The following is a 26,544-nucleotide window of genomic DNA, read 5'->3' as shown; positions in this document are numbered from 1 at the left end:
ACTGATGGTTCAGACTGTGATTTAAAATAAGTCAATCTGGGCAACATACCCTTTGGAAGAACGCTGTATTCCATCAAGTAGTTTGGTCCCATCTAAAGGACAACACTGGACCAAGGAGAGTGGGTACTGTGGGTTTGCTTTATACAAGTTTTTTAATGAAGGTCATGTCTTATGAGGCTGTAAGGCCCAGTCATCACATAGTATTTGTGCTGGAGGCAAAGGGTGATTTGTGACAGAAAGTATATGAAACTAGTATAATTCAAAATTTTCATTTTTGTAAATTTTTCATATTTGACAAAAATGTCTGTTTTTGTTGCAAGAAATTTGTAAAGTGGATTTTCAAAAGTTGTCACAGCTACATCCTGGCCCAGTAATATACTTAAATGGCAGAAAGCTGAATTGGAAACACAATATTCTTAGGGAGGTAAATGTGGGAATTCAAAATATGTATAAGGCTAACAGTGGATCAATAGACAGGATGATGATCCCATCACTGCACAAGTTAAATAGTTTACATTATACATGTGCTTTGTACAAAGAGCATCTTATCAGTCTCAGGAGGAGTAAAGGAAAGTGTATGATTTGCTTCAAAATTTCCATTACAGATTGTACTGCCTTGATGTATCCAGGTTTTAAAAACTGCCAAACTTTGAGCTCTTTTGGTGTGGGTTTAAAATATCTGTCTAAATAAAATATGGTCAGGAAGATTGCTCTAATGGTCAGAACTTAATAATATGCATTTTACAACTTTAAAATGACTTTTCTTTCTTTAAGAGAACAGAAAATAAATCAAAATCAAAATAATGGGCCAAATTCTGCTCTCAGTTGCATTGGTGCAACCCCACTTAGTGTATTTCAGTGGCATTTTACTAGTGTACCTGAGAGCATAATTTGGTCCTGTGTTTAAGTAGAGTAAGTATCTTATTTAAACCAATGAAAGCCAGGAAATTCAAAGTTAGGACTGTGACACCCTGGTTTTAATTCACCTTGTAGTTCCTAACTTTGCATTTCCTGACTTTTGTCACTTTTGAGACCTTAAGATTTAAAAATAGTGGTTTATATTTAAAATGGACAAGGTATTTTAGCTCTATATAGTAATATGGAACTATATAGAGAATTGCTATTATAATAAGCACAGAATTCTTACAAGCATACTATTAAAATTACACACAAAAACTACATTAGTAGATCGTTAAAGTTGCAAAATCATGAGCACATGATTTCGTACTATTTTTTCCACAGGACCCCAGCCTCATTCAGTGCACAGTTGATGGAAAGTGCTCAATTACTCAGCAGCTATTCAGTACATCTCTACCCCGATATAACACGATCCACAGGAGACAAAAAAATCTCACCGCGTTATATCCAACTTGCTTTGCCCCCCGCGTTCCTTGTTCCCTGACTGCTCCGACACCTATCCACACCTCCCGCCCCCTGACAGGCACTCACTGGCAGCAGTGGGAAGTGGAGCAATGTCGCCCCAGCTCATTCCACTCCTCCAGCTCCCACCCACGGCGCTCCACTTCCCGCCGCTGGTGAGTGTGGGGAGATTGGGGAAAGGACGCCTCCTGCACTCACTGGCAGCGGGAAGCGGAGCACCGTAGCTGGGAGCTGGCCGAGTGGAGCAGGCTGGGGCCAGGCTGCTCCGCTTCCGTTGCTGCCGGTGAGTGCGGGGGGATCCCTTCCCCCAAGCCCCCTCCCGCGAGTGACACGGCTACAGCTGGGGCCGAAGCGAGGGAAGTGGAGCGGGCTCCCGGCCCCCCGCTAATCCCCTGGGCCACTCTGGGACTGCGGGGCCCCCAAAAGTGCCCCCCACAGCTGCTGCCTCCCAGACCCGGGGGGAGGGAGCCTCTGCCCCTCCCCCCCCCGACCCTCTGCCCCTATATTATCACTATTTTACAAAGGGGAGTGGAGACACAGCAATATTAAGGTCAAAAGTAGCCACTAATTATGGGTGCCCAATTTGGGACACCTATGACCTGATTTTTCTGAGTACTTACCAATATATAGCACTTATATGTGCAAACCATAGTTCTCACTGACTTCACTTTGCAATTGTGAGTGCTCTGTAAATCAGACCCTAAATTATTAAATTGAACACCCAGAAAATGAGGAATATACACAATTAGTGACCACCTCTGAAAAGTTTGGTTTCAGTGACGTGCTTAGCATCACATAAGAACTCTGTGGCAGAGGTAGGGATAGAATCCAATTCTCCAGGGCAGCAATCAGCTGCATTTACCATGAGAACCTCCTTTTTTTTTCTGCAATCCCCTGTTTCATTTTCTACATACTTTCCAAATTATGCAATAAATGTGGCAAAGGTCCTATGGAAAACAGCCTCCTTCACTACTCAACCCTGGTCCATTTTGTGCACTTCATGAGGCAAGAGTGCTGTGGAAAAATAGTATATGACATTGTAATTAGAGACTGTAGCATAATGCTAAGCACAAGGGGGTCAAAGTAAGGAACATCTCCAAACAAAGGCCAGCGCTCTGCCACATTTCAAGTCCCTGCTCTACAGCATGAGAGCACTAGATCTTTTCAAAGAAAAGGTTGTGAAAAATTTTTAACATGGGCAAAACAGCATATTTTCCCCTAGCCTTGTTCTTGGGAGTAGCTGAACCATTTTGGTTGAAATTTTCAAAAAAAAAAAAAAGCCAGAGGCTCCTTGCATCCAAACAGTTAAAGTTTGGCAAAGTTATAAGCAAGTGAAAACAGGGTCTTATAATGGGAAATGTTGGGCAGCCTTCACATGGGCAGGGCAACCAGCCTTACTTATAACAAGGGAAGTAACAGTGGCTCTATTCTTATGTGATTTTGTTTCATAAAAAAAAATCACATGGAAGAGAGCCTTGAAAAATATTTGACTCAAACAGGAATAAACTATTTTGAAGTAAATCTCTTGAATGTCTTCCAGAGCCATGGAAGTTTGACACCATGTATTTATGACTGGCATGGGTCATGCATGCCCCATCCCCTTTTGGGATGGGGCAAGAGTCGTTACAGCCCCATGGCCAAGTCTGCATGACCCCTCTGGATCTCAGAGTAGTACGGCCTAGTGGCCAGCATCAGTAGAGCCACCCCCATGATCAAGGCTGTGCAGCCTAGCAGCCAGAGAGTTAGTCAGATTAGTTACTCGTGCTTAAACTCATAAAGTTTATCACATGCACAAATCTTTGCAGGATTAGGAGCTACATTAATAGTGCACTAGTTTTTAGGATGACAACAATCTTATTTATTTGCTGATATATGTAACTAAAAATTTAACTTGCATTCATAGCCAAGTTACAGACTTGCAATCAAGACAGAGAGGATGATTGAAAACCTTGTGAAAAATCTGAGTGGTGAAAATGAGGAACTTCAGATGCATTGTGCCAGTGCTATCTTTAAGGTAAATGTGTGATTTTAATTATCATTTAATTCTAGTGTTTCTGTTTGTTTTCATGCAGTACATACTATAAAGATCTCTAATATATGTGGTATAGTGTAGTTCTACTTGAAGAAAATATGGGTGGTTCTGTGGTTTAAATTTTCGGAGTTTCTTCTATTGTACATCTAAAGAGATTTATCTGTAATCTAATGATTAGTTATTTTAATCCCTAAAAATAATCATAGTATGCTGATATGTCACAATTCTGCTCTGACATAGGGTTGCCAGGCGTCTGGTTGACAACCGGAATGCCCGGTCGAAAAGGGACCCTGGCAGCTCCATTTGGCACTGCCAACTGGGCCGTTAAAAATCCGGTTGGTGGAGCAGCGGGGCCCCGGGGCTAAGGCAGGTTCCCTGCCTGCCCTAGCTCCACACAGCTCCCTGGAAGCAGCCTCCAGGTCCTTGTAGCCCCCAGGCGCATGGGCAGCCAGGGAGGCGCCACACACTGCCCCTTCACCGAGTGTCGGCTCCCCAGCTCCCATTTGGCCAAGAACCATGGCCAATGGGAGCTGCCGTGGTGGAGCCTGCATGCACAAGGGCAGTGTGCAGAGCCCACCTGCCCGCCCATGTGCCTAGGGGCTGCAGGGACCTGGCAGCGGCTTCCTGGGAGCTGCAGTAAGTGCCACTGGGACCCTGCACCTCCGCACACACCCCAGCCCCATGCCCAGTCCTGAGCCCTCTCCTGTACCCCAACCCTCTGCCCCAGACTGGAGTCCCATCCCGCACCCAAACTCCCTCTCAGAGCCCACACCCCCTCAACACCCCAACACCCTACCTAGCCTCGGAGCCCACTCCTGCACCCCAAACTCCTCATCCCCAGCCCTACCCACCGCACCCCAGAGCCCACACCCCCAGATGGAGCCTGCACCCCCTCCCACACTCCGAACCCCCTGCCCCAGCCTGGAGCCCTCTCCTGCACCCTGAACCCCTCATTTCTGACCCCACCTTGAGCCTGCACCCCCAGCCCAGAGCCCACCTACTGTTCTCGAACATTTGAGATTATAATTTCATGACTTGTTTGCATTTCAAAATTGTCACTTTGTAAAATAGTTGGATCTTCTAACAGCTGGCTGTTATTTTGTCATATTAAGTAAGATGGTGATGTAGCAGGAAACAGATCCAAATTCTGTAACTGGTTCTGAATGTGTGGACCCCTGTACCCCTGCAAAGCCCCCTGATATCAGTGTGGCTCTGTGTGGGTGCTGGATTCAGCCTGTGGAGAGCCAGTTGCAGTTTTGAGGCCTAAATAGATGTATCTTAATTATATCTGTGTGTTAACCTCAAGTTTTATAAATATCAGGTACAAAACCAACAGATAATGTTTACATCCAGAATTTGAGCACTCAATATTGGTTGATTTCAGTAAGAATTGTGTGCATTCAATGCCCTGTAGGATCAGATCCCGAGAAAGCAATTAAGGTAGTAATGGTGTAATTATGGCTGAGAAGGTAGTTTTCATTCTAAGCTTCTATTTTCAGTATTTTATATCTTCCCTGATAATGACTTTCTAAGCTGAAAGATTTTCTACTTGTCTTGAGATCAGTATTAATTTGCGTGGGGGGGGAGGGTAAAGTAAAAAATATCCTTTCATCATTGGAGGGTTTTAAAAAAATGTTTTTCATCATTTATGAAACATTTTCAGATTTTGTTACTGCTGTTCCTTGCCAGGCTTAAAATGGCTTAATGGTTTGGAATTAAAATTCCAAACTTTGCCTGTATTGTAATAAAAAATGTGTGATATGTAGTAATGAGGAATAAATGCTTTTTAAGTATGAACAATTGATTAATGAAAAATAGCATATGTTCAATGTTTTATTTTTGTTTGCAATTTAAGGGCCAATTTTTTAGAAATGGAGGCCTGAAATCCACAGCCAAAAAATATATGTAACAACATGCATTCATAATTGCACACACAATAGCTCACTGCACTAGTCTTTTGTGTGCACACATACCCATTTGCAATTTGCTTGCACAATTGTGTTAATTGCACGCACGTTTTCTGTGTATGTGTTTTGTGCAAGGACCTGTGCCTTTGTTTTCTGAACATTTGTCTGAACTGTTCTCTATTGTTATATACACTTCTTAACCCTAATTCCTTTATTAATTTTGTAATATGAATTAAATTAGAAAATATATTTTGAAAATATTTTAGTAAATAAAATAATTACATAAAGTTCCCTATCAGTTGGTAACAGTCACTGTGGTAATACACCAGACTTCCTGGGGTGTTGTTTTATTCATTTTAAATATTCTGTATGTTTAATTTGTTGTGTAGTGTGCAGAAGATGAGGAGACACGTGACCTAGTTAGGCATCATGGAGGCCTACAACCACTTGCTTCTCTACTCAGTAACTCTGAAAATAAAGAACTGTTAGCAGCAGTGACAGGAGCAATCTGGAAGTGTGCAATCAGCAGAGAAAATGTGACCAAGTATGGGTAACAACTTAATTTTATCAAATATATGTATTCTATTAGTATCTTCTGATTTTATGGGCTCATTTTGTCTTAAACATTGGTACATAAATAATACCACTAAAGCAACCTTTATTTGCCCCCATATTCTATCTGGTGTTGGCACAACTGTAACCACTTGGGAAGGTTATTACTGTTTACAGCATAAATAATCTGCATTTGTGGGTGATATGCAATTGCCATTGCCAGATCAGAAGGGTGTGCAAACAAATGCATGGGCCTACGCCCTGACTTCTAATGCATCTCCTCCCACCCTGAACCTAACAGCAGCAGTTCCCATCACAGAGGATCTGTGAAGTGGCCTGTCCATGGGTTTTGTGGGTTTCCCACATTTACCCAAGCCTTTTGATTTTCTGTTATGCATCATTTATATCTTTCTTCTCTATTGATATTTTTGAAATTGTTTAGCTGTTTCATTATTGTCTTGTGCTGTTAATATGTTTTCTCTTGGAGAAACATTACCCTGTTCAAAAGGAACAGAGAACTAGGAAGATTTCCGTAGGAGGCTACCTATGCTAATTGCATTATTATTGTAATACACACCAAGTTCTGAAGGTCATCTTTCAATAAAATACTCCTAACCCTTCTGCCTGAACTTCAAAGATTCTGTTATTTTTCCTAAACAAACAAACAAACAAACAAACAGATGCACAGCAAAATTCTTTATGTACCTGGTCCCTGGAAAGTAGTGAGCACCCTTCACTTGTATGGACTTCAGTGGAAACCTTCTCAGCTATAGGGAAGGTAGAGAGAACAACTCCGGAGGAAAAAAACAGAATAACAATTGATATGAACAGATACACAGGCTACAATGTCAATCAAAGTAAGTACTGTAGTATAATTATCAGATAAGACACAGGTTAGATTCAGCCTGATGTATCTTGTTCTTGTTGCCATCCTGTATTCTGGAAAGTTTATGAAAAAAAAATTATGATTCTTCTTCGAGTGACTGCATGTGGCCATGCCACTGTAGGTGTGTGCGTGCCTCATGCACTGTTGTTGGAGATTTTTCCCATTAGGGCAGCGTGAGTGCCCTCTGGTGCTTTGCACCACTGCACTCAAGTATAAAGTTCCTTTCTACACCAATAATGATTATTGGAGCTGTGATCTTTGCATTTATAAATCTTCCATCCCTTCTTGTATATATGATATCTGTCATGTTAGTTAAGACTAAAGTAGTGTATTTTGTAAATAATTAGTAACTAAAGTAAGTTTAATTTAGTACTTAGTGAAGCTTGGTCTCTGGTGCCTGTTTGGGTAACAGACTTGTGTTGCATTCTCCCAGTTTCAAGGCCTGTTAGTTCTGCGACAAACTTATGCCAGTGAGCGACCCTCACCCCAGCTGCTTTAAATGTCTGGGGGAAGTGAATGTAGGTGACCAACATCACATTTGTAGAGGATTCAAACTTCGTTCTAAAAAGAATAGAGCTGCCAGGCTCAAGTACTTACTCCTGGAGCCTGCGCTTTTCCTTCCATTGGAACCGTGCCACTTGGAACAGGCACTGAGCATGTCTGAATCTGTCAGGAATGCTCTGCCTGTTCTAGCTGTGTCTATAGGCAGATGGTCCGCACTGTTACCAAGGAAAAGACTTCATAACTTCTCAAAGGACTCAGTACTGTGGGCCTTTGAAATCTGCAGGCAAGGCACCAAGTGGAGGCAAGGACACTGAGGGCACGTGAAGAAGAGGTAACCCCCAGATAAAGCCCACATGCAAAGAGGGATTGTTGACTCTTGAGTGCAGGAAGGGCCCATTAAGACCAATCCCAGGACTGGTGCAGCTTGCAGTACCACAGAGTCAGGAGCCTTTGCTGGTGCTGTCTACATGTGAAGTATTCAAGGCAGCTCAGAAACTACTGAACTTGTCAGCACTGGATTCACCCCTGGTGCAAAATTCCTGCCTGGCACTGGGATCAGATGTGTTAGATCCTTCGGTGCCATCTCCAGTCCTGGTGTACCATTCAGTACTGGTGGCTGCTACTGTTGCTGTGTCTCAGCGACTTCCAGCGATTTGAGGGGGAAGTTTGCAGTGATCTCGCTAGTGCCTCCATCACCAGACTTGCAACCAGTCTTCCCGATACTAATGGGGGTCAGCTCCCTTGTGGCCAGAGGAAACGGACTCACCTTGCTCATTGGACTCTGAGACTGGCTTCTACACTCCCAGAACTGAGCAACCCCAGCAGCTCCAGTGGGGTGCATATCCACTCTGGTTCAGATCCCAACCCAATGACCAGCGTCTTTGTGGGTGCCACCTCCATATCAATGGCCCTTTTGGAGTCCTTGGGGCTTCACCCCATGGTCTATGACATCCCCACTCCCTTCCTGCCCTCCCACATTGAGTAGGCCCTGGGACATTTGCAACAGGGCTACCATTCCCACCGCTCTGGGTACTGGGACCATTACCAGAGGAGGAGAGTTGCTTACTTGGGACTTTCCTGTGCAAAAGTTGGATGGGGACCTCCTCGACAGCCATTAGCCTCTTAGTCTTTGTTGCCGTTATTTCTATCCTCCCTTCTTGCCCCCCTTCCCTCTCCCTCTTCAGGGACCACTCTCACGAGAATGTGCTACTACAGGATGTCCAGTCTCTCTTTCTTATAGGGGCCATAGAGGAAGTTCCTGGGTCTTTCCAAGGAAAGGGATTTTATTCCCAATACTTCCTAATCCCAAAGGCAAAGGGGGGCTTCAGGTCTATTTAAGATCTAAGACAACTAAATGATTTTCTGAAGAAAACCAAATTCTGAAAGGTTACTCTGCTTCTCTTATACCCTCTTTAAAGACTGGGGACTGGTATGTTGCTCTTGGCTTAAGGGATACTTACTTGATGGTCAGTGAATCCCACTATCAATTCACAGTTCTGCCTTTTATCCTCCCAGCGGCTCCTCGCATGTTCACACAATGCATGCTGGTAATAGAGGCATTCCTGCGAAGGTCGGAAATCCATGTGTTCCCTTATCTGGATGACTGACTAGTGAGAGGACGATCCGGGTCTCAAGTATTCTCCAGCATAGCCACTACCCAATCAGCCTTTCACACACTAGAGCTCCTAAGCAATACAGAAAAATCTGTCCTGATCTGATTCAAATAATTCATTGGGGTGGTCCTGTATTCTACACTGACCAGAGCATTAGTGCTGCAGCATAGATTCCAAGCAATGTGGCTTAATGCACTAGCGCTAAAGATGCATCATCTCACTATGATTTGAAACTGTCTCAAACTTCTAGGGCACACGGGGGAGTGCACTTACATGGTCCAACATGCCAGACTGCATTTCAGATGACTGCAGGGTTGGCTCACCTCCATGTATTCTTTGGCCCACCATCATATGGACAGAGTGATTCAGGTACCTGCTGGTTTCTTGTCCTCCCTAAAATGGTTGATTGATCTGTTGAATGTTTGTGCAGGAGTCCCCTTTGCTTCTCCTCAGCAGACACTCAGCTTAGTCATGGATGCATAAGATCTAGTTGAGGAGCTCACTTAGGCTCCCTTCAGACTTAGGGGCTTTGGTCTTCTCAAGATCTAAGTCTTCATATAAATATCTGGGAGCTGCAGGCCATCTGTTTGGTTTACATGGCATTCCTCCTACATATCACAGGGCAAAATTTGTTAGTTCTCACAGACAACACAGAAGCTATGTTTTATTTAAACAAACAGGTGAGAGCCTGATAGACAAAGTTATGCCAAGAGGTGATCTATCTTTGGAACTTCTACATAGCCAAATCCATCAACCTTAAACTGACTTACCTTCCAGAGGTTCTAAACACTCTGGCAGACTGCCTGAGAAGATAATCCACAAGTCACCATGAGTGGTCCCTTCATCCAGATGTGTCCAGGGCCATTTTCAGGTGCTGGGAACTGCTGCAGGTGGACCTGTTTGCAACAAAAGAAAACAAAAAATGTCATCTTTTTTGTTCCTGTGCAGGTCACAGCCCAGGATGTCTGGCAGATGCTTTATTCGTAACATGGTCAAAAGGCCTACTGTAAGCCTTCCCTACAGTTCCTCCTCTGCACAAGGTCTTGTCCAAAATCAAGCAAGATTCTACTCATGTTACAGTAATAGCCCCAGCATGGCCTCGTCAATGTTGGTTGCTCCTGAGATATATGGATGTGATCTCCCATGACAACGGCTTCCTCCTTCATCCCAACCTACAAGCCCTCCACCTGATGGCATGGATGCTTTATGGCTGACATCCCCAGAACGAGATTGCTCTAAAGGAGTACAAGAAATTCTGTTAACAGTAGGAAGCCTTAAACTAGGTCTACTTACCTTGCTAAATAGAAGAAATTCTCCATTTGATCTGTGCAAAGAGGCATTCACCCAGTCCAAACTTCGATTCCCCATAGCCTGGACTATCTCCTGTTCCTGAAACAAAGAATAGCCTGTAGTTCCATCAGAGTCCAACTGGCAGCTGTCTCAACTTGCCACCCTCCAATGGATAACTGATAGATCTTTTCAAAGCCTATGTCCATCAGACTTCTAAAGGGTTTGGACAGCTTATACCCACGAATCCACATCTCACTTCAAGAGCAGAGCCTGAATTTAGTCCTAACAAAGTTGATAGTTGCCTCCTTTGAGCCACTAGAGACCTGTTCCCTATTACACCTACCTATAAAAGTGGCTTTCTTGTTATTACTTTGGCCAGGAGAGTAGGAGAATGCCAAGCCTTAGTGTCAGAACCTCCCTATACAGTATTCTTTAAGAACAAGGTTTTCCTTCAACCCCATCTAAGCTCCCTAAGGTGGTTTCCAATTTTCACGTTAATGAAGAAATTACTTACCAACCTTCTTTCCAAAGCCTCTATTCAAGTAGGTGTGAAGAGAAACTCCTTCTTCAGATGTTAAAAGGGTTTTGGCTTTTTATCTGGATCGGACTAGGCCTTTCAGGTCATCCTCTGAGCTGTTCATCGCAATTTCAAACAGAGTAGAGGGCCACCTGGTATCCACTCAAAGAATTGCCCCCAGGATGTCTGATTGTATTCATTTATGCTGCTGTTTGGTGGATATGGAACCTCCAACTAAAGTGATGGTTCACTCAACTAGATCACGGGCAGCTTCTGAAGCCTTTCTGACTGAGGTGCCTGTCCTGGACATTTGTAAGGTGGCAATCTGGTCTTCGATCCACACAACTACCTCCCACTGTGCCATCGCTCATCAGTCTAGAGACAATGCCAGATTTGGATGGGAGATCTTACAATCCCTTTTCAAGTAGACTCTGAAACCACCTCCAGCCAGACATGCCAAACCCACACAAAAAAAATGCAGAAATTGGGCTTGTTTTTGGCTTAATTGGCTTGTGAGTTGCTTGTTGGCTAGTTTTTGGCTTGTAGCTTGTTGCTTGTTTGGCTTGTAGCTTGTTGCTTCTTTTTTCTGATCAGCTCCAGGCAAGCAAGGGCAAGGATCAAGCAGGGGAAAGGGGGGAGAGAGTCAGGGGTGCACAGTGAGCCCACCACAGTTGCAGACTGCACACTGGGGGGATCTAGTCACATAGAGTGTTGGAGTTCTTATGAATTGGCTTGTTTTTGCCTTGTTTTGAAACGGGATTAGCTTGATTTTTGGCTTATTGTGAAAGTTGGGGTGCTTATTTACCGTGTGAAAGCTGGCAACTGTGCCTCCAGTTTGAACTACTCGTGAATCACCTACAGTGAAATGGACATGTACAATAACACAAAGAAAAAAGGCGTTACCTACCTTTCTGTAACTGTTATTTTGCATATATAGTTGGAATTGTTTTTCCAATGTGCATTATTTTGCACTTATCAATGCTGAAGTTCATCTGTCATTCCGTCACCCAGTCACCTAGATTAGTGATATCCCTTTGCCTTCACAGGCAGCTTTGGACTTAACTATCTTGAGTAATTTTGTATCTCCTGAAAATTTCACCACTTCTCTGTCCACCCCTTTTTCCAAATCATATATGAATATGTTGAACAGCACAGGTCCCAGTAGAGATTCTTGGGGGACTCAAGTATTTTCCTCTCTCCATTGTGAAAACTGGCCATTTATTCCTACCTGTTCTTTCCTGTTTTAACCAGTTACTGATCCATGAGAAAACCTTTCATCTTATCCCATGACTACTTAAATTTGCTAATGAGTCTTTGATGAGGGACCTTGTCAAAGGCTTTTTGACAGTCCAAGTACACTTATGGCCTGGTCTACTCTACAAAGTTAGGTCGACATAAGCCACCTTGCATTGACCTAGTTGTCTCCCACCAATGTAAGCTCTCTGTTATGCTGACATACTAACACCACCTCCCAGAGTGACGTTGAACCCTGGTCGACATAGTGAGGTCAACACAGCATGAATGTAGACACTGAGTTACCTATATCGACCCTAATAGTCCTCCAACAGCTGTCCCACAATGCCTGATGATGACCACTCTGGTCACATTTTGCGAACTGCACTGCCCAGGGGTCATGGAGACTGGAAGCCCCACTCCTCCCTCCCTTTAAAGCCCTATGAATTTTTGAAATGCCTTTTCCAGATTGTCGAGCTTGGTGAGCACACCTAGCAGCTCTCCAGTGTTGTGTGCAACTGACCAGCTGACCAGAGTGGCTACATGCTCCAGATGTGCTCTGGCTGGGAGTAGACAGGAGATACTGGATCTCCTGGGCCTGTGGGGAGAAGAGCCTCTGCAAGCACAGCTATGGACCAGATGTAGAAATGTGGACATCTATAAGCAGATTGCATGGGGAATGCAGGCGGAGAGGTATGACGGGGATCAGCAGCAGTGCAGTGTGAAAGCAAAGGAACTGCAGCTAGCATACCAGAAGACCAGGGAGGCCAACAGTCAATCCTGAGCCAAGCCTCACACATGCTGCTTTTACAAGAGCTGCATGCCATACTTGGCAGACACTCCATCACCATCCTTCACACTACCATTGATACCCCTGAAGAGCCTGAGTCACAGGGTCCTGTCATGAACAGCAAGGGCAAGGAGGAGGTGGAGAAGGGTGGAGGACATGCTACTGGGGAATCCAGCTATCCCATAAGCCTGGACGTCTTTCAGATTCCACCACACTCCAATCAGTCTCTGGAGCACGGACAAGCCAAATGAAGGGGAAGGAACCTCGAGTAAGTGATTTCCCATTACAGAGATGGCACACACAATTTAGCAGGACATAGCTATTGACTTTTCATTAATTTACTCGTACTACAAGAGGTAGTGGTACAACAGAGAGAGGTAGAGTTGTTATCTGATTTTCATTCCCTTGTAGAGTTAGGCAGGGGTGGCCATGTTTAGGTACACAAGTATGTCCCTTGAATCTTCCTGAGAGGTTCTGATGAAATTTTAATGGAGATATTCTGCAATCCTTTCCCAAAGGTTTGTAGGGATTGCAATCTTATTTCCTCTGAAGTAGGACATTTTCCCACACTAGTCGATGATAACTTTGGCAGTTACCATTGCAGTAAATAAAATAGCAGCATATGGGTCTGGGCAGCTTCGGCATGCCAGCAGCACCAGTGCTTCTGTACTTTTGTTACCCTCAGGAGTGAGCTATCAGATAAAATCATCCCTGCCTATGGAAAATGTGCCAGTATTCAATGCTGTTGCCCTATACTCATAACTTTATAAAACCAAGTGTTTCCCCCATCCCAGCCAGGCCACACTCACTATGGATGGAACCGTGAGTGGAACTATGCACAAGCTCGCTGTAGCAGAAGTGACAATAAGAACGTCTTGTTTAAAACTTTAACAGCGCAAGGGAAGGGAGTTATAAATCTTAACTTTCTCTTTCCGTTGTGACTATACGGACAATGGTACCTTTGTGTATTTAATCTGTAGCTGCTGCTGTTGCAGCCTTGAGGAGTTCCCTCAAGTAGTAGTAGGTGGTGTTGGAGACATGATGGTTGGCCTCATTAACACAGTCTTTATGGTTGCAGACTATGATAGTACCTGTTTGTCTGCTGGTTTGATCACTATCCTGGGGTTGCATTTCAGGAACTGTATAGCTGTACTCTCAGTAGTGGTGGATATGATGTTTGTTAAGGATTTCACAGTCAGTTTTTTTCCTGAAGCAATCAATTTAATAATCAGTTGTGTGGCTTCGTCTGCTGTGGGGTATCCAGTCAGATGATTCTTTTTTCTTCCAAATGTTGGTAGGGATGTGGTAGTTGTGGGGTGGCATAATCATTGTTGTGAAAGAATTCTGTAAGGACAAGTTGGCAAAATAATTCTTCTGGTTCTGCAAAAGTTTGTATGGTATCAGCTTCTGTGCTGGGGTAGAAGTTCAGTCCCTCAGAGAGTACAGCCAATTCATTTCCCGTTCAGGATAGTCTTGATAAATCAATGATGTTGTGGTGTCATGAGTGTCTTTGTGGTGAGTCCTAGTGTCATGGTTTCTCCCAGAGGTGGTGTTCTGTGGGTTGTGGATCAACTTCAGCAAGAGAACCCTACAGACAACTATATACAAGAAACCCACAGATCACCACACTTATCTTCACAGATCCAGTAACCACTCCAAACACACCAAGAAATCTGTTATCTACAGTCAGGCACTCAGAAACCACAGAATATGCTCCAAGCAAAAAGTCTGGGTTACACACCTTAAACACCTTAAAATCACCTTCACCAACAAGGACACTCCACCAGAGATGTAGATCTCATTATGGAATGGGCCACCCAAATATCCCAAGAGCATCTGCTTCAATAAGGAATAAAAAACCCTCTAACTGCACATCCCTAGTTGTCACCTACCACTTCACACTGGAACCCCTATGAGGTATCATTAATCATATTTACAAGCCATACTCAATGGGGAGCACATCCTGAAAGAAGTCTTTCCTGAACCCCCTCTTCTGGCCTTCAAACAACCTCCCAACCTCACCAAGCTCATCTTCAGAAGCTAGCTCCCCACAGACCAGGAAACAACCACTGAAAGCGACACCAGACCTACCATAAGAACAGATGCAAAACATGTGGGTATATCTCCACTATTATGACAATTAATACCCTCCACAACACACCTTTCAAGATCCATGGTCCCTACACATTCCTATCACAATCTATGGTGTACTTCATCCACTGCACTATATGCCCCAATAACAACTGTGTGGGTGAAACCAGATAATCACTATGTTCTTGAATGAACTCACACAGAAAAATGATAAAAGAGAATGATATCACCTCTGGGTGAACACTTTTCAAAAGTGATCATTCCATATCTGACCTCTCAGTCCTCATCCTCAAAGGAAATCTGCACACCTGCAAAAGACAAGCCTGAGAGCTTCTGTTCATAACTTTGCTAGACACTAAAAATCAAGAACTTAATAAAGACACTGGATTTATGTTTTATTACAATAATCTGTAATCCACTAACCACCACCCCCTTTTTTGTTCTATGACTGCAGACATATTAACCGGTCACTTTATCTTGAATGGTCTCTTACAAAATGTGTTAACTACTTATACTAAACAATCTGTTCCCGCTTGTATTTAGCTGTGACACTCTGAGTATCTTTCCCAAACCTGAAGAAGAGCTCTGCATAAGCATGAAAGCTTGTCTCTTTCAGCAACTTTCATAAAAGATATTACCTTACGCACCTTATGTCTCTAACATTGTGGGACAACACAGTTACAACACTTTAAACTGTTGTATTAATGTCTTATATTTGATACCTATCGGTCTTCCTAACACTTTCATTATTTAGAAAATGAAAAAGCTTTTAAAAGTCTCAGAGACCTGTTTGGTTTTTTGCTGTACATCCTAACTTGCAAACAGATTCACTGCACTCATGCAGTGCCCCACTGTAGTCAATGGAGTTATGTGCAAGTTCAACATTCAACCAGTATGGATTAGCCTGCAGGATCATGGCCTTATGTTGTAAACTCCTCGAGACAGCTTCATGTTCTGTATAATGTTTAGAGGCTTCTCAGCACTCAACAAATAATATACAATAAAAAATGGTTACCTACCTGTCTGTAACTGTTGTTCTTCAAGATGTGTTGCACATGTTCATTTTACTGTGTGTGCGTGCCTTATGCACAGTTGTTGGAGATTTTTCCCTCAGCAGTGCCCATCAAGGAAGCATGAGCAAACTCTGGAGTCTCGCATCATTGCACATGGGTATAAAGGGACATGCTGCCCCCAACTCCCCACAGTCTCTTTCTACCAGAAAGACTGATAGGGAGGAGAAAGAGGGTAGGTCATGGAATGGACATGTGCAATACATCGCAAAGAATTATGAGTTAGAAATTAGTTGTTTCACTGAAGAAAGAGGTATTGGAGCCATTGTGCTGAAAATGTCTGCTGAATGTACAGCAGCAGTCAAAAAAGCTAACAATGTTAGAAACCATTAGAAAGGGATAGATAGTAAAACAGAAAATATCATAATGCCACTATATATGTAGTGGCATTATATATATGGTACAGTCATACCTCAAATACTGTGTGCAGTTGTGGTTGCCCCATCTCAAAAATATATATATTAAAATTGAAAAAGGTGCAGAGAAGGGCAAAGAAAATGATTAATGGGATGGAATAGCTTCCATATAAAGAGAGATTAAAAAGACTCGGATTGCTCATCTTGGAAAAGAGACTGATATAAGAAGGGGGGAGATAACAAAGGTCTATAAATCATGAATGATGTGGAGAAAGTGTATAGGGAAGTATTATTTACTTCTTCACATAACAAAATAATCAGGGGTCACCCAGTGAAATTAATAGATGACTGGTTTAAAACAGAAGGAAGTACTTCTGACACAATGCACAGTGAACTCGTTACCATGTGATGTGAATGCCAAAAGTATAGCTGGGATAAAAAAAGAATTAGATAAGTTCCTGGAGGATAGGTTGGTCAATGATTATTAGCCAAGATGGTCAGGAATGCAACCCCATGCTCTGGGTGTCCCTAAATCTCCAACTGCCAGAAGCATCTGGCACTGGCCACTGTCAGATACAGGATACTGAGCTAGATGGATCATTGGTCTGACACAGTGTGGTCGTTCTTCTGTTCTTACATAGGGAAATACAGATAAGTCCTTACAGAGACAAATAATATTCATATTCAGAGAACATAAAACCTGGACCTGAGCTAGGAACAAACATTTCCAGGGCAGGCATACAAAATAATGACATTTGTTTCAGTGTAAATGAGATCCTTTGGTCGTGTAGAGCTGACATGAGGCTCTTTTGGTATTTGCCCTCGCTGCTACTGGCATAGCAGAAAAAAGGCATTTTCAGCCTCCTGTGGCCATTGCAGCTCAGTGTAAGTTATAGTAGGACCAGTCAGCAGGAGAATCATGAGATTAAACTTTAAGCCACCTTTGCATACATGCCCCTGACCTGTGTTTAGTGCAGTTTTATCTGTCTGCCCGGGTCTGGCCCAAGAATTTTAACTTGAACCGTGAAACTAAATTAACCAGTGTAAAATAAATAAGTAGATAATGTGTGAACACATGCACTAGACTTATGTGATCATACTGTAGCAAAATCCAAAACCAATCATCTCCAGTGTTAATAAAATAAAAATAAGCAAACTTTATTTTTGATGGTGAGTGGTTAAATTGGGAATAAATTGATATTGTTTTTCCTTTTTAAAAAAAAACTAGTAATTGAAATAAGAGAAAAATATTAAAAAGTCATAGAATCATAGAAGATTAGGGTTTGAAGAGTCCTCAGGAGATCAGCTAGTCCAACCCCTTGCTCAAAGCAGGACCAACCCCAAGTAAATCATCCCAGTCAGGGCTTTGTCAAGCCAGGCCTTACAAATCTCTAAGGATGGAGATTCCACCACCTCCCTAGGTAACCCATTCCAGTGCTTCACCACCCTCCTAGTGAAATAGTTTTTCCTAAGATCCAACCTAGACCTCCCCCACTGCAACTTGAGACCATTGCTCCTTGTTCTGTCATCTGCCACCACCCAGAACAGCCTACTCCATCCTCTTTGGGACCCCCCTTCAGGTAGTTGAAGGCAGCTATCAAATCCCTCCTCACTCTTCTCTTCTGCAGACTAAATAAGACCAGTTCCCTCAGCCTCTCCTCACTGTACTGTTTCACTGTACATTACATTTGCATTAACTATTTTTGAATGAATAACACATGTAGTTGTTTGTTTAGCAAAGCAGTTTGTTTATAAAATGAAAACATTATCTTGTAACCTTAATACAATGGAAATTATGTTTTTGTTTTTTTATTGTTAACATTTAGATTTCGGGAATACAAAGCCATTGAAACTTTGGTAGTACTGCTAACTGATCAACCTGAAGAAGTCCTTGTGAATGTGGTTGGAGCATTAGGGGAATGCTGCCAGGAGCCGGCAAATAGAGCTATTATCCGGAAATGTGGTGGCATCCCATCCCTAGTTAATTTACTTACTGGAACCAATAAGGCACTTCTTGTGAATGTCACCAAAGCAGTGGGAGCTTGTGCAACAGAACCTGAAAATATGATGTAAGTTGCTCATCTTCATTTTAAATGGTTCATGTAAATGAAAAATCCTGACAGTTGTGTTGGCTAAACATTGGGCATTCTAGCATGAATATAGTTAAGGTTGTTATGCGAAATAAAAAAAAGGAGAGATTTATTTGCCATCAGATTCTGCATTTAAGTCACAGAATAGTTATTTGGTATAATGGGACAAATAACTTATGTGATGTATTATTTTAATATCAACCAGCTCAGAATATTATTCATAATACACTAGTATGACCCCCTCTGCATTAAAACTCCAGTTAATTTCTCAGTTGTTTCACAGTGTAAGCACATTTATAGGTTTTGCTTTTGCCAAGTTAGTGTTGGCTTTATTCAGTGACTGTTTTGAACAATACCTGTATTTTTGGCTTTCCACAGAATGTGTGTTTTTGTTATGTGTTACTGTAGATAATGCTATGTAGAAAGACAAACATTTCAGCATAAAAATACTGTATCGGAAGAAAAAGCTTTTGTGTTCTTGAAAGATTAGGATAAACCTTTAAAATTATTGATTTTATCCAGTCTGATTTAAACTTTCAGAACTAGTTTATAAATTCCTGTTTTCAAGTGCTCACAGCTGAAGACATATTTTTCCTCAACCTACCCCACATAGAGGCTCAAATTATAGAAAAGTTATAGTAACAGAAATGTGTTCAGTTAGCACCATGAAAAAGGTTTTTTTGAAACTCTTATAATAGGAATATTATTAGTATTTTGATTTGGAAACAAAAAATCCATGTTAATTCTCTTTATAAATTAACACCCCCCCTTTTCTCTTTTTATGCAAGTATACAGCCCCCACTCCCACCTGCACAGAAAAAAGAAAAAAGCTGGTGTTTTATTCAGAAAAAAAAAGCTGGTGTTTTACTGCTCTCTGACTTGTTTTCTAATGTCAGATTTGTACAGCTTGCGAAAATCAAACTTTACATTTTGTGAGAAATGTTCCAATAAAATATCCAGGTCAGCATTTAGTATGTCTGCTGTGTTTAGAACAGGGACATTTTCCCCAAGGTTGTGGGCATAATTCCCTCCTTACACATGAGCTTGGCCAGAAAGAGATAGTTGTCTTATTCTCCTGCTGTTCTGATTTGCATAATTCACTTGATATTCATATAGCACTGCAAGGATTCCTTTTGCTGAATAGGGCTTTTGTTTTCATGCTTTGGCTGTCACCCAGTGGCAAAAGCCTAGATAGTACACAACTGTAAACATGGCATATATGAACAGTGTTAGTCATGTACTATAAAAGTATGCATAAATGAAATAAACTCCACAGCATATTTCATATGAAGAATTGTAAGCAATAGCCTTATACACTAATATATTAACCCAACAGAATGAACATCATAAATCAACAGAGAAATTCAAACACCAATAAATATTAATTGACACTCATGAAACCTCAGACATACTCCAGTACTCAGGGCTATCACTTCAAATACCCAATATGGATAGCTTCATTCTGAAATGTGGTCAGTCTAAGCACCAAAAATAACATAAGTTATTGCTAAAATTGTGGTCAAACAAAGTCCATCTTGTGTTTGAGAAGGAGAGAGTACAGGTTGTTTGGGAGAAAATTTTAAAAAGGATTGCCAAGATTGGGAGAAGGAATCAAATCTCAAATTAGAATCATATGAAAATTTTTCTCCACTGAAATTATTCTCAACACTAGATAACTAAGGAAGCAAATTTGTAGTCGGGGACTAAAATTTATTTTTTATTACTAGAAAAAAAGCAGGCACAGCTAACTACTTATTATGAGCTAGACTGTGCGACTGACACATAAATCTTTGCAGACTGCAGTGCAGATCTGCTCTATACCTCAGCAGCACTGGGAGAGATTGTGCTACAATCTTTCCCAGGATTCAGTCCTGCAAAATGCAGAGCACTCTGGTCCTGATCCAGAAAAGCAATTAAGTACATATTTAAGTCTAAGCATGTGATTTAATTCCATTGACTTCAGTGGAACTAATCACATGCTTAAAATTCAGCATATGCTTAAATGATTTGCTGGATTTAGTGCTCAGCACCTTAAAGGAATGAGACACTAGAGTTCCTCATCATTCACTGGGGGTGCACACTCTGGGTCATCCATCGTTTTCCCTGGTGTACCAGTTCTGCTCCACAGACAGGCCAGTGAAGAGAGAACTGAAGCCATTGCCCCTCCACTTCCCCACACTATCCTTTTTTAGGCAATTTGGCTAGCAAGGGAGATGAGGATAAACAATCACTACCATATCACTCAATGCCAAACACCAGATGTGGGACATAATGTGTGACAAAACCAAAATGTGAGACACAAAAGAACTATTCATGCAGGAAACTTAAAATGCTGTGGGGTTCATTCCTTTTGTAAAAATAATTTTTTTCTGTAAGTGTCAACAAAAAAGTGAGGGGATATCTAATGTGTGGAAAGTAGCTAATTTTGGGACTAAAATGAGTGACATTCCTTGCAATAAGGGACAGTTGAGAGGTATGCTCCCTGTTCATAGGGCCTGCCATTGTGATTGGCTCATTGACTTTATTGGGGCCAGGATTTCACCCCATATTTCAAATGCTTTACGGAGTTAATTAGTAGCATCATAGAAATGTACGGCTGGAAGGGGCCTCAGGAAGTCATCTAGTCCAGTGTTTCCCAAACTGTAGGTCACAGAAAATTTCTAGATGGGTTGCAGGCCTGGTGCAGAGAGGAGATTCTGGGGTGGGGGGTGTTGAAAAGCGAGCCAACCCTGCAGTGGCAGCTCCTGTCCTGGCTCCCCACTCTGGACATTGCAACCTGGTGCACAGGATCACAGCACTTATCGGGTTTGACCTGGCTGCCCATCTGTTATGACAGGTGGGCAGCTGGACCAAATTTTAGTGATCTGGCACACAGAAGGGCACTGGGCCAACTCTGTATGGTGCTGTAACCAAATTTGGAGCCATGGTGGGTCACAAAAAAGACAAAATGCAATTGGTTGGTCACCTTACTTAAAAGTTTGGGAACCACTGATCTAGTCTGTCCCCTCCCACGCTGAGGCAGGACTAAATATACTTAGACCATCCATGATAGGTGTTTGTCTAACCTGTTCTTAAAAACCTCTAATGACAGGGATTCCACGGCCTCCCTTGGTAACCTGTTCTAGTACTTAACTATCCTTATAGTTAGAAAGTTTTCCCTAAAATCTCCTTTGCTGCTGATTAAGCCCATTACTTCTTGTCCTGTCTTCAGTGCACATATAGAACACTTAAACTGTGGCATCCAAAACTGGACACGGTACTCCATCTGAGGCCTCACAAGTGCCAAGTAGAACAGAACAATTACCTGCCATGTTTCACATACGACACTCTTGTTAATATACTTGAAATGATATTTGTCTTTTTCACAACTGCATAACTTTGCAGACTCATATTCAGTTTGTGTTCCACTATATACCCCAGTTCCTTTTCAGCAGTGCTGCTGTCTGGCCAGTTATGCCCCATCTTGTGTTTATGCATTTGATTTTTCCTTCCTAATGTAGTAGTTTGCATTTGTCTTTATTGAATTTCATCATGTTGATTTCAGACTTGTTCTCCAATTTGTCACGGTTGTTTTGAATTCTAATCCTGTCTTCCAAAGTGCTTGCAATCTCACCCAGTTTGGTGTCATCAGCAGATTTTATAAGCCTACTCTCCACTCCATTATCCAAGTAATTAATTAAAATGTTAAATAGTATTGGGACCAGAAAAGATCCCTTAAGGACACCACTAGATATGAACTCCCAGTTTGACAGCAAACCATTGTAACTACTGTTTGAGTATATTTTTTCAACCAGTTGTGCACCCATCTTATAGTAATTTCATCTAGACCACATTTCCCTAGTTTACTTATCATAGTGTCTTATGGGACTGTGTCAAAAGCCTTACTAAAATCAAGATGACAGTGGATTTCAAAAAAGCAGACTTTAACAAACTCAGAGAATTGGTAAGTAAGGTCCCCTGGGAAGAAAATCTGTGGGGAAAAGTAGTTCAGGACAGCTGGCAGTTTTCTCTCAAAGAGACAGTATTAAAGGCCCAACGGTAAACTATCCCAGTATGGAGGAAAGAAAAATGGAAACATGGATGATTGCTTTTTTATTCCTTAGCAATTTGTCCCTGAATCCACTTTTTCTAGAATTCCTTTTAAATGAACAGGTTATTAAAGCGCTCCTGATCCAGCCATATTGGACTCTTACTATTCTTCTTCTATGTCCTCCACAGTGGGATAGTTTATCATTGGGTCTTTTCCCTATAGATTTTCTTCCATTGGATCTTACTGAGTTTGTGAATCTGAAGGTGGAAGGCAACTTGGGTGAAAGTGATCATAAAATTACAGCTTTCATGACTCTAAGGAAAGTAAGGCGGGAGATGTTTCAGAGTAGCAGCTGTGTTAGTCTGTATTCGCAAGAAGAAAAGGAGTACTTGTGGCACCTTAGAGACTAACAAATTTATTTGAGCATAAGCTTTCGTGAGCTACAGCTCACTTCATCAGATGCTGAAGTGAGCTGTAGCTCACGAAAGCTTATGCTCAAATAAATTGGTTAGTCTCTAAGGTGCCACAAGTATTCCTTTTCTTTTTAAGGAGGGAGAGCAACACAATGAAGACATGAAGTCTGTAATTTTATGGTCACATTCATGCAAGTTGACTTCCACCTTCAGATTCACAACCAATTCCTCCCTGTTAGTCAGAATCAAGTGTAAAAAGTCTAAAATGGCTGCCACCCCAGTTACTTCCTCCAGCTTCTGAAACAAGATGTCCCCAACACATTCTAAGAACTTCGATTAAAGATTTCCAACAGACGTCTGGGTAGTTAAAGTCCCCCATTACTACCAGGTCTTGTGTTTTGGATATTTCTGTTGTTTGTTCTAGAAATGCCTCATTCACCTCCTCCTCTTGAGTTGGTGGTCTATAGTAGACTCCTACCATGACACTGCTCCCTTTTCCCCCCTTCTATATTCACCCAGACACTTTCAATTGGTCTGCCTCTCACCTTCTTGTGTACCTCAGAACCAGGGCTGGATTAAAGAATTTGGGGCCCTTTGCAGTATGGTGTAGGGAGGCCCTGGGAGGTTGGGTCCTGCCCTCAGGGGGTAGCCGGCCCTGGAGGGGATTCTATTCTGAGGGGTGGGAGGCCTCGAGGGAAGGGTCAGACCTGCCCCCGGTGGGGTTAGAGAGCAAGCCTGCTCCTCACTCACCCCACAGAGACTCCTGTCTCATGGGGCTGTTCTGGTTCTCCGCTCTAGCCCATTGGCTCCCACCTCAGCATGAAGCATTACCCTGCCCCAGTGATGCCTTGCCATGATCTCTTCCTGGCCTTGGGTTGATTTTTGTGTGTGTGTGCAGACTGATTTTCTTTTTCCAGTGGTCGGTAGCCCCCCCCCCAGAGATAGGGGCCTCATGCAAGTGCACCGAGTGCACAGTGGTTAATCCGAGTCTGTTTAGAACAACTGTATATATTCTTGATGTACGATGCAGCATCCACTCCCTTTTTTTCCTGCTTCTCCTTCTGAACAAACTATTCCCCTCCATGCCAATAGTGATAAGGATAGAGATAGGAAGGGAGAAAAATATGTTTTCAGATGTGGTCTGAAAAGAGATGGCCAGTTCATGAGGTGGAGCTGTACAGAAGAGTTTGCACAAATAGTGACAAGATATTGTGAGAATGGACAGAGAAACCTAGGCAGGCAAGCAGAATCAGTGAAGAGAGCCATAGTGAGAATCTTAGTCCCATGTGGTTGCATCATGTTCTATGCATGTTCAGTGTATTCTTTGTTTTATTTAGGCAAAATGATTAATGTTTACTAGGGACTAATGGCATGCCTAATGTAAAGTTTCCAATGAAGTTGTTTATGAATAATATGCAAAACAAACCTCAATTAAAAAGATTAGCACCTGATATTCCCCCTTTTTCAGGGTTTTCTCACATAAAAGCTGGCAAATTCTTCCCTTGGTGAGGAAGGAGGCAGGTTGGCTTCCTCACTCCAATAGAACCAGCCCGGAATTGGGCACCAAAACTCAGTGGATCTCCTGTAGGCCATAGAAAGCAAAGGAAATTCTTTGGAAGCCAACTGCGGCTAGTGGAGCTCTGCTGCTACAGAGTCCTCTGCCAGTTGTTGCCCCTGAAAATCCACCGTTTCCAAGGAAGAGGAGTTGTAGGCCAGGTAAATCTGATTCAATCAGCAGAGAGAAGTCTGTTGGCCACATAACACTGCCCCTACCCTCTCCCAGCAAGATCAGTAGAGTCTGAACCCCACAGAACACCTGCAGGAGAGCTTCCATGGGGACAGGAATGGGGAACGTATTTTGCAGAACTCTCCTCTGCCTCGCACAGCTCTCCAGCCTGGATTTGAAAAATTGGAGCGTATTTTTTTTATGTTCTGATACCTCACAACTGCCTATAGCAGTTTTGTGAAACTTGTCAAAAATCATCTTTTTCTGACTAACAGCAAGCTTGGAAACAAGTATGGAAAGTCTTAGCTTCAAAGGAATATATTAACTAAAGTTATGGCTAGTTCAAAGTAAAGGCTTTATATAGACATTGTTCAACCTCTGTCACTTCAGTAGTTTGGTGCTGCTATAATAATCAAGGAAGGATAATCAACTACCAACTTAATGATACTGAAATACTGAAAATAGAGTTTGGCAGTATCATGTTGAAACCCATCACAAGGTTTATGGGGAATAGTAATAGCCTTGAATTTTCCAAAACCTATGAGCAATTTCCCTCAAGCTATTAATCACCGACACTACTGCTAGAACTGAAATTTCTGACATTATTACAAATAGCAAGAGACCCCACTGGAAATATTGTATTCAGATCTGGACACCTCTGAATCAGAATGAGATTCACTGGAGAGATTGAGAGAAGAATACAAAAAATAGGGCTGAAGGGATTAGTTTGAGTGGAAAGATTATAAGAACTAAATATAAGAACCTTGGCCAATCAAAAACTCTGTCTAATATATATGTTTTTCTAAACGTATATAGAACTTATCATCACAGGATGGCATCCAGCAGGAGCCAGAATTTCACCCTGGGTATTTTAAATGCTGTACAGAGATTAAAGGCAGTCAGTTCTCTCTCCTGATCTAGGTGTAATCGTAATCAGCTCTCCATTCTGCTCTACATGTACTCTTGGGCTGCTATTTTTTAAGCATACCATTGAGTTTTTATAGTTTTTTTTAATAAGGTGAGGAACATTGGACCACCCGCTGTACAGTTTTTTAATGTAGAGAAGTGACCGTTCCATGGTTTGGAATCTATTAGTACACTAAACAGCTCAAGTACTAAGTATTTAGATTAGTTGATTTTAGATCCCCTCCTCATCCCAGAATATAAATACAGGATAATATATTATCATGTTATAATAAATCAGATTTAGAAACATATACAAGTATGTACCTAAAAATAAATTGATATTGCAATTATATAAAATAAATCAGAAAAATAACACACAGCCCTTTCCCAAATCCTGCCCCGCCCCATATCTTCTCTTTTTTTAAAAAAGGCAACTAAATGTAAATGTTTTGGTAAGTTACTCTCATTGTGAATTTCTCCCAGCCACAAGACTTTGAAACAGTAGGCTTTGTCTACACTATGGACCACAGCTCTCCTGTTGGCATAATTAAATCACAGCCCAACAAGCGGCGGTAGCTATGTCGATGGGAAATGCTGTCCTGCCGACATAGCGCTGTCCACAACAGCACTTTTGTTGGTTAAACCTATATCGTCAGGGGGGTGTTTTTTTCACACCCTGACTGACAAACGTTTTCTTGACAAAAGTGCTACCATAGACAAAATCTAAGTGTTCATCATGTCAGCAGAAAGGACTACAGTGCCCTTATTCACTCCATCCCCGTTAATCTTTCCAGAGCGCTAGTGGGGCTGCAAATTACCCTGATGAAAGATGATTGCCTGGAATCCTTTGTCATCTCATTTTGTTAATGGTTTTTAATTTGATAGGAGTGCTGTGTAGGAGTGCTTGCCACCTCATTCCCTACTACACCTTTATATAGGAATAATGTCAGCAAGTAACTTCTTTTTGAGGGGTCTACTCAGTTGTGCCCAGAATAACTATCTGAACCTGGCAGGCGAAATGCTCCTTTTTTGGTCTCCTGGCAACCTCTTCATATACCCATCTTTCATTTTCAGTCTTTTCAAGGTGATGGGTATCCACAAATGTCTTCCTCCAGAAAAAAAAAAAAAAAGCAATCTCCCTTGGATACTGTATGTCTT

The 26,544-nt window shown here is 42.1% G+C and overlaps 1 protein-coding gene across 4 annotated transcripts in view; it reads left to right on the top strand.

Annotated features, from left to right (window-relative positions):
* ODAD2 (outer dynein arm docking complex subunit 2) overlaps nt 1-26,544 on the top strand; it is a 205,434-nt gene that overhangs the window by 88,816 nt on the left and 90,074 nt on the right. For 3 of the 4 annotated variants that reach the window (XM_075125940.1, XM_048837795.2, XM_048837794.2), the window contains exons 14-16: nt 3,284-3,394; nt 5,709-5,863; nt 18,048-18,290. In XM_075125940.1, coding sequence (XP_074982041.1) covers nt 3,284-3,394; nt 5,709-5,863; nt 18,048-18,290 — 509 coding nt within the window. Of the gene's footprint in view, nt 1-3,283; nt 3,395-5,708; nt 5,864-12,382; nt 12,973-18,047; nt 18,291-26,544 lie in introns of those variants that run through there. The other variant, XR_007354920.2, reaches the window with a different exon arrangement.

Source organism: Caretta caretta, chromosome 2 (assembly GCF_965140235.1).
Source record: "Caretta caretta isolate rCarCar2 chromosome 2, rCarCar1.hap1, whole genome shotgun sequence".
NCBI lineage: Eukaryota > Metazoa > Chordata > Testudines > Cheloniidae > Caretta > Caretta caretta.
This window is presented reverse-complemented; position numbering and strand designations above follow the sequence as displayed.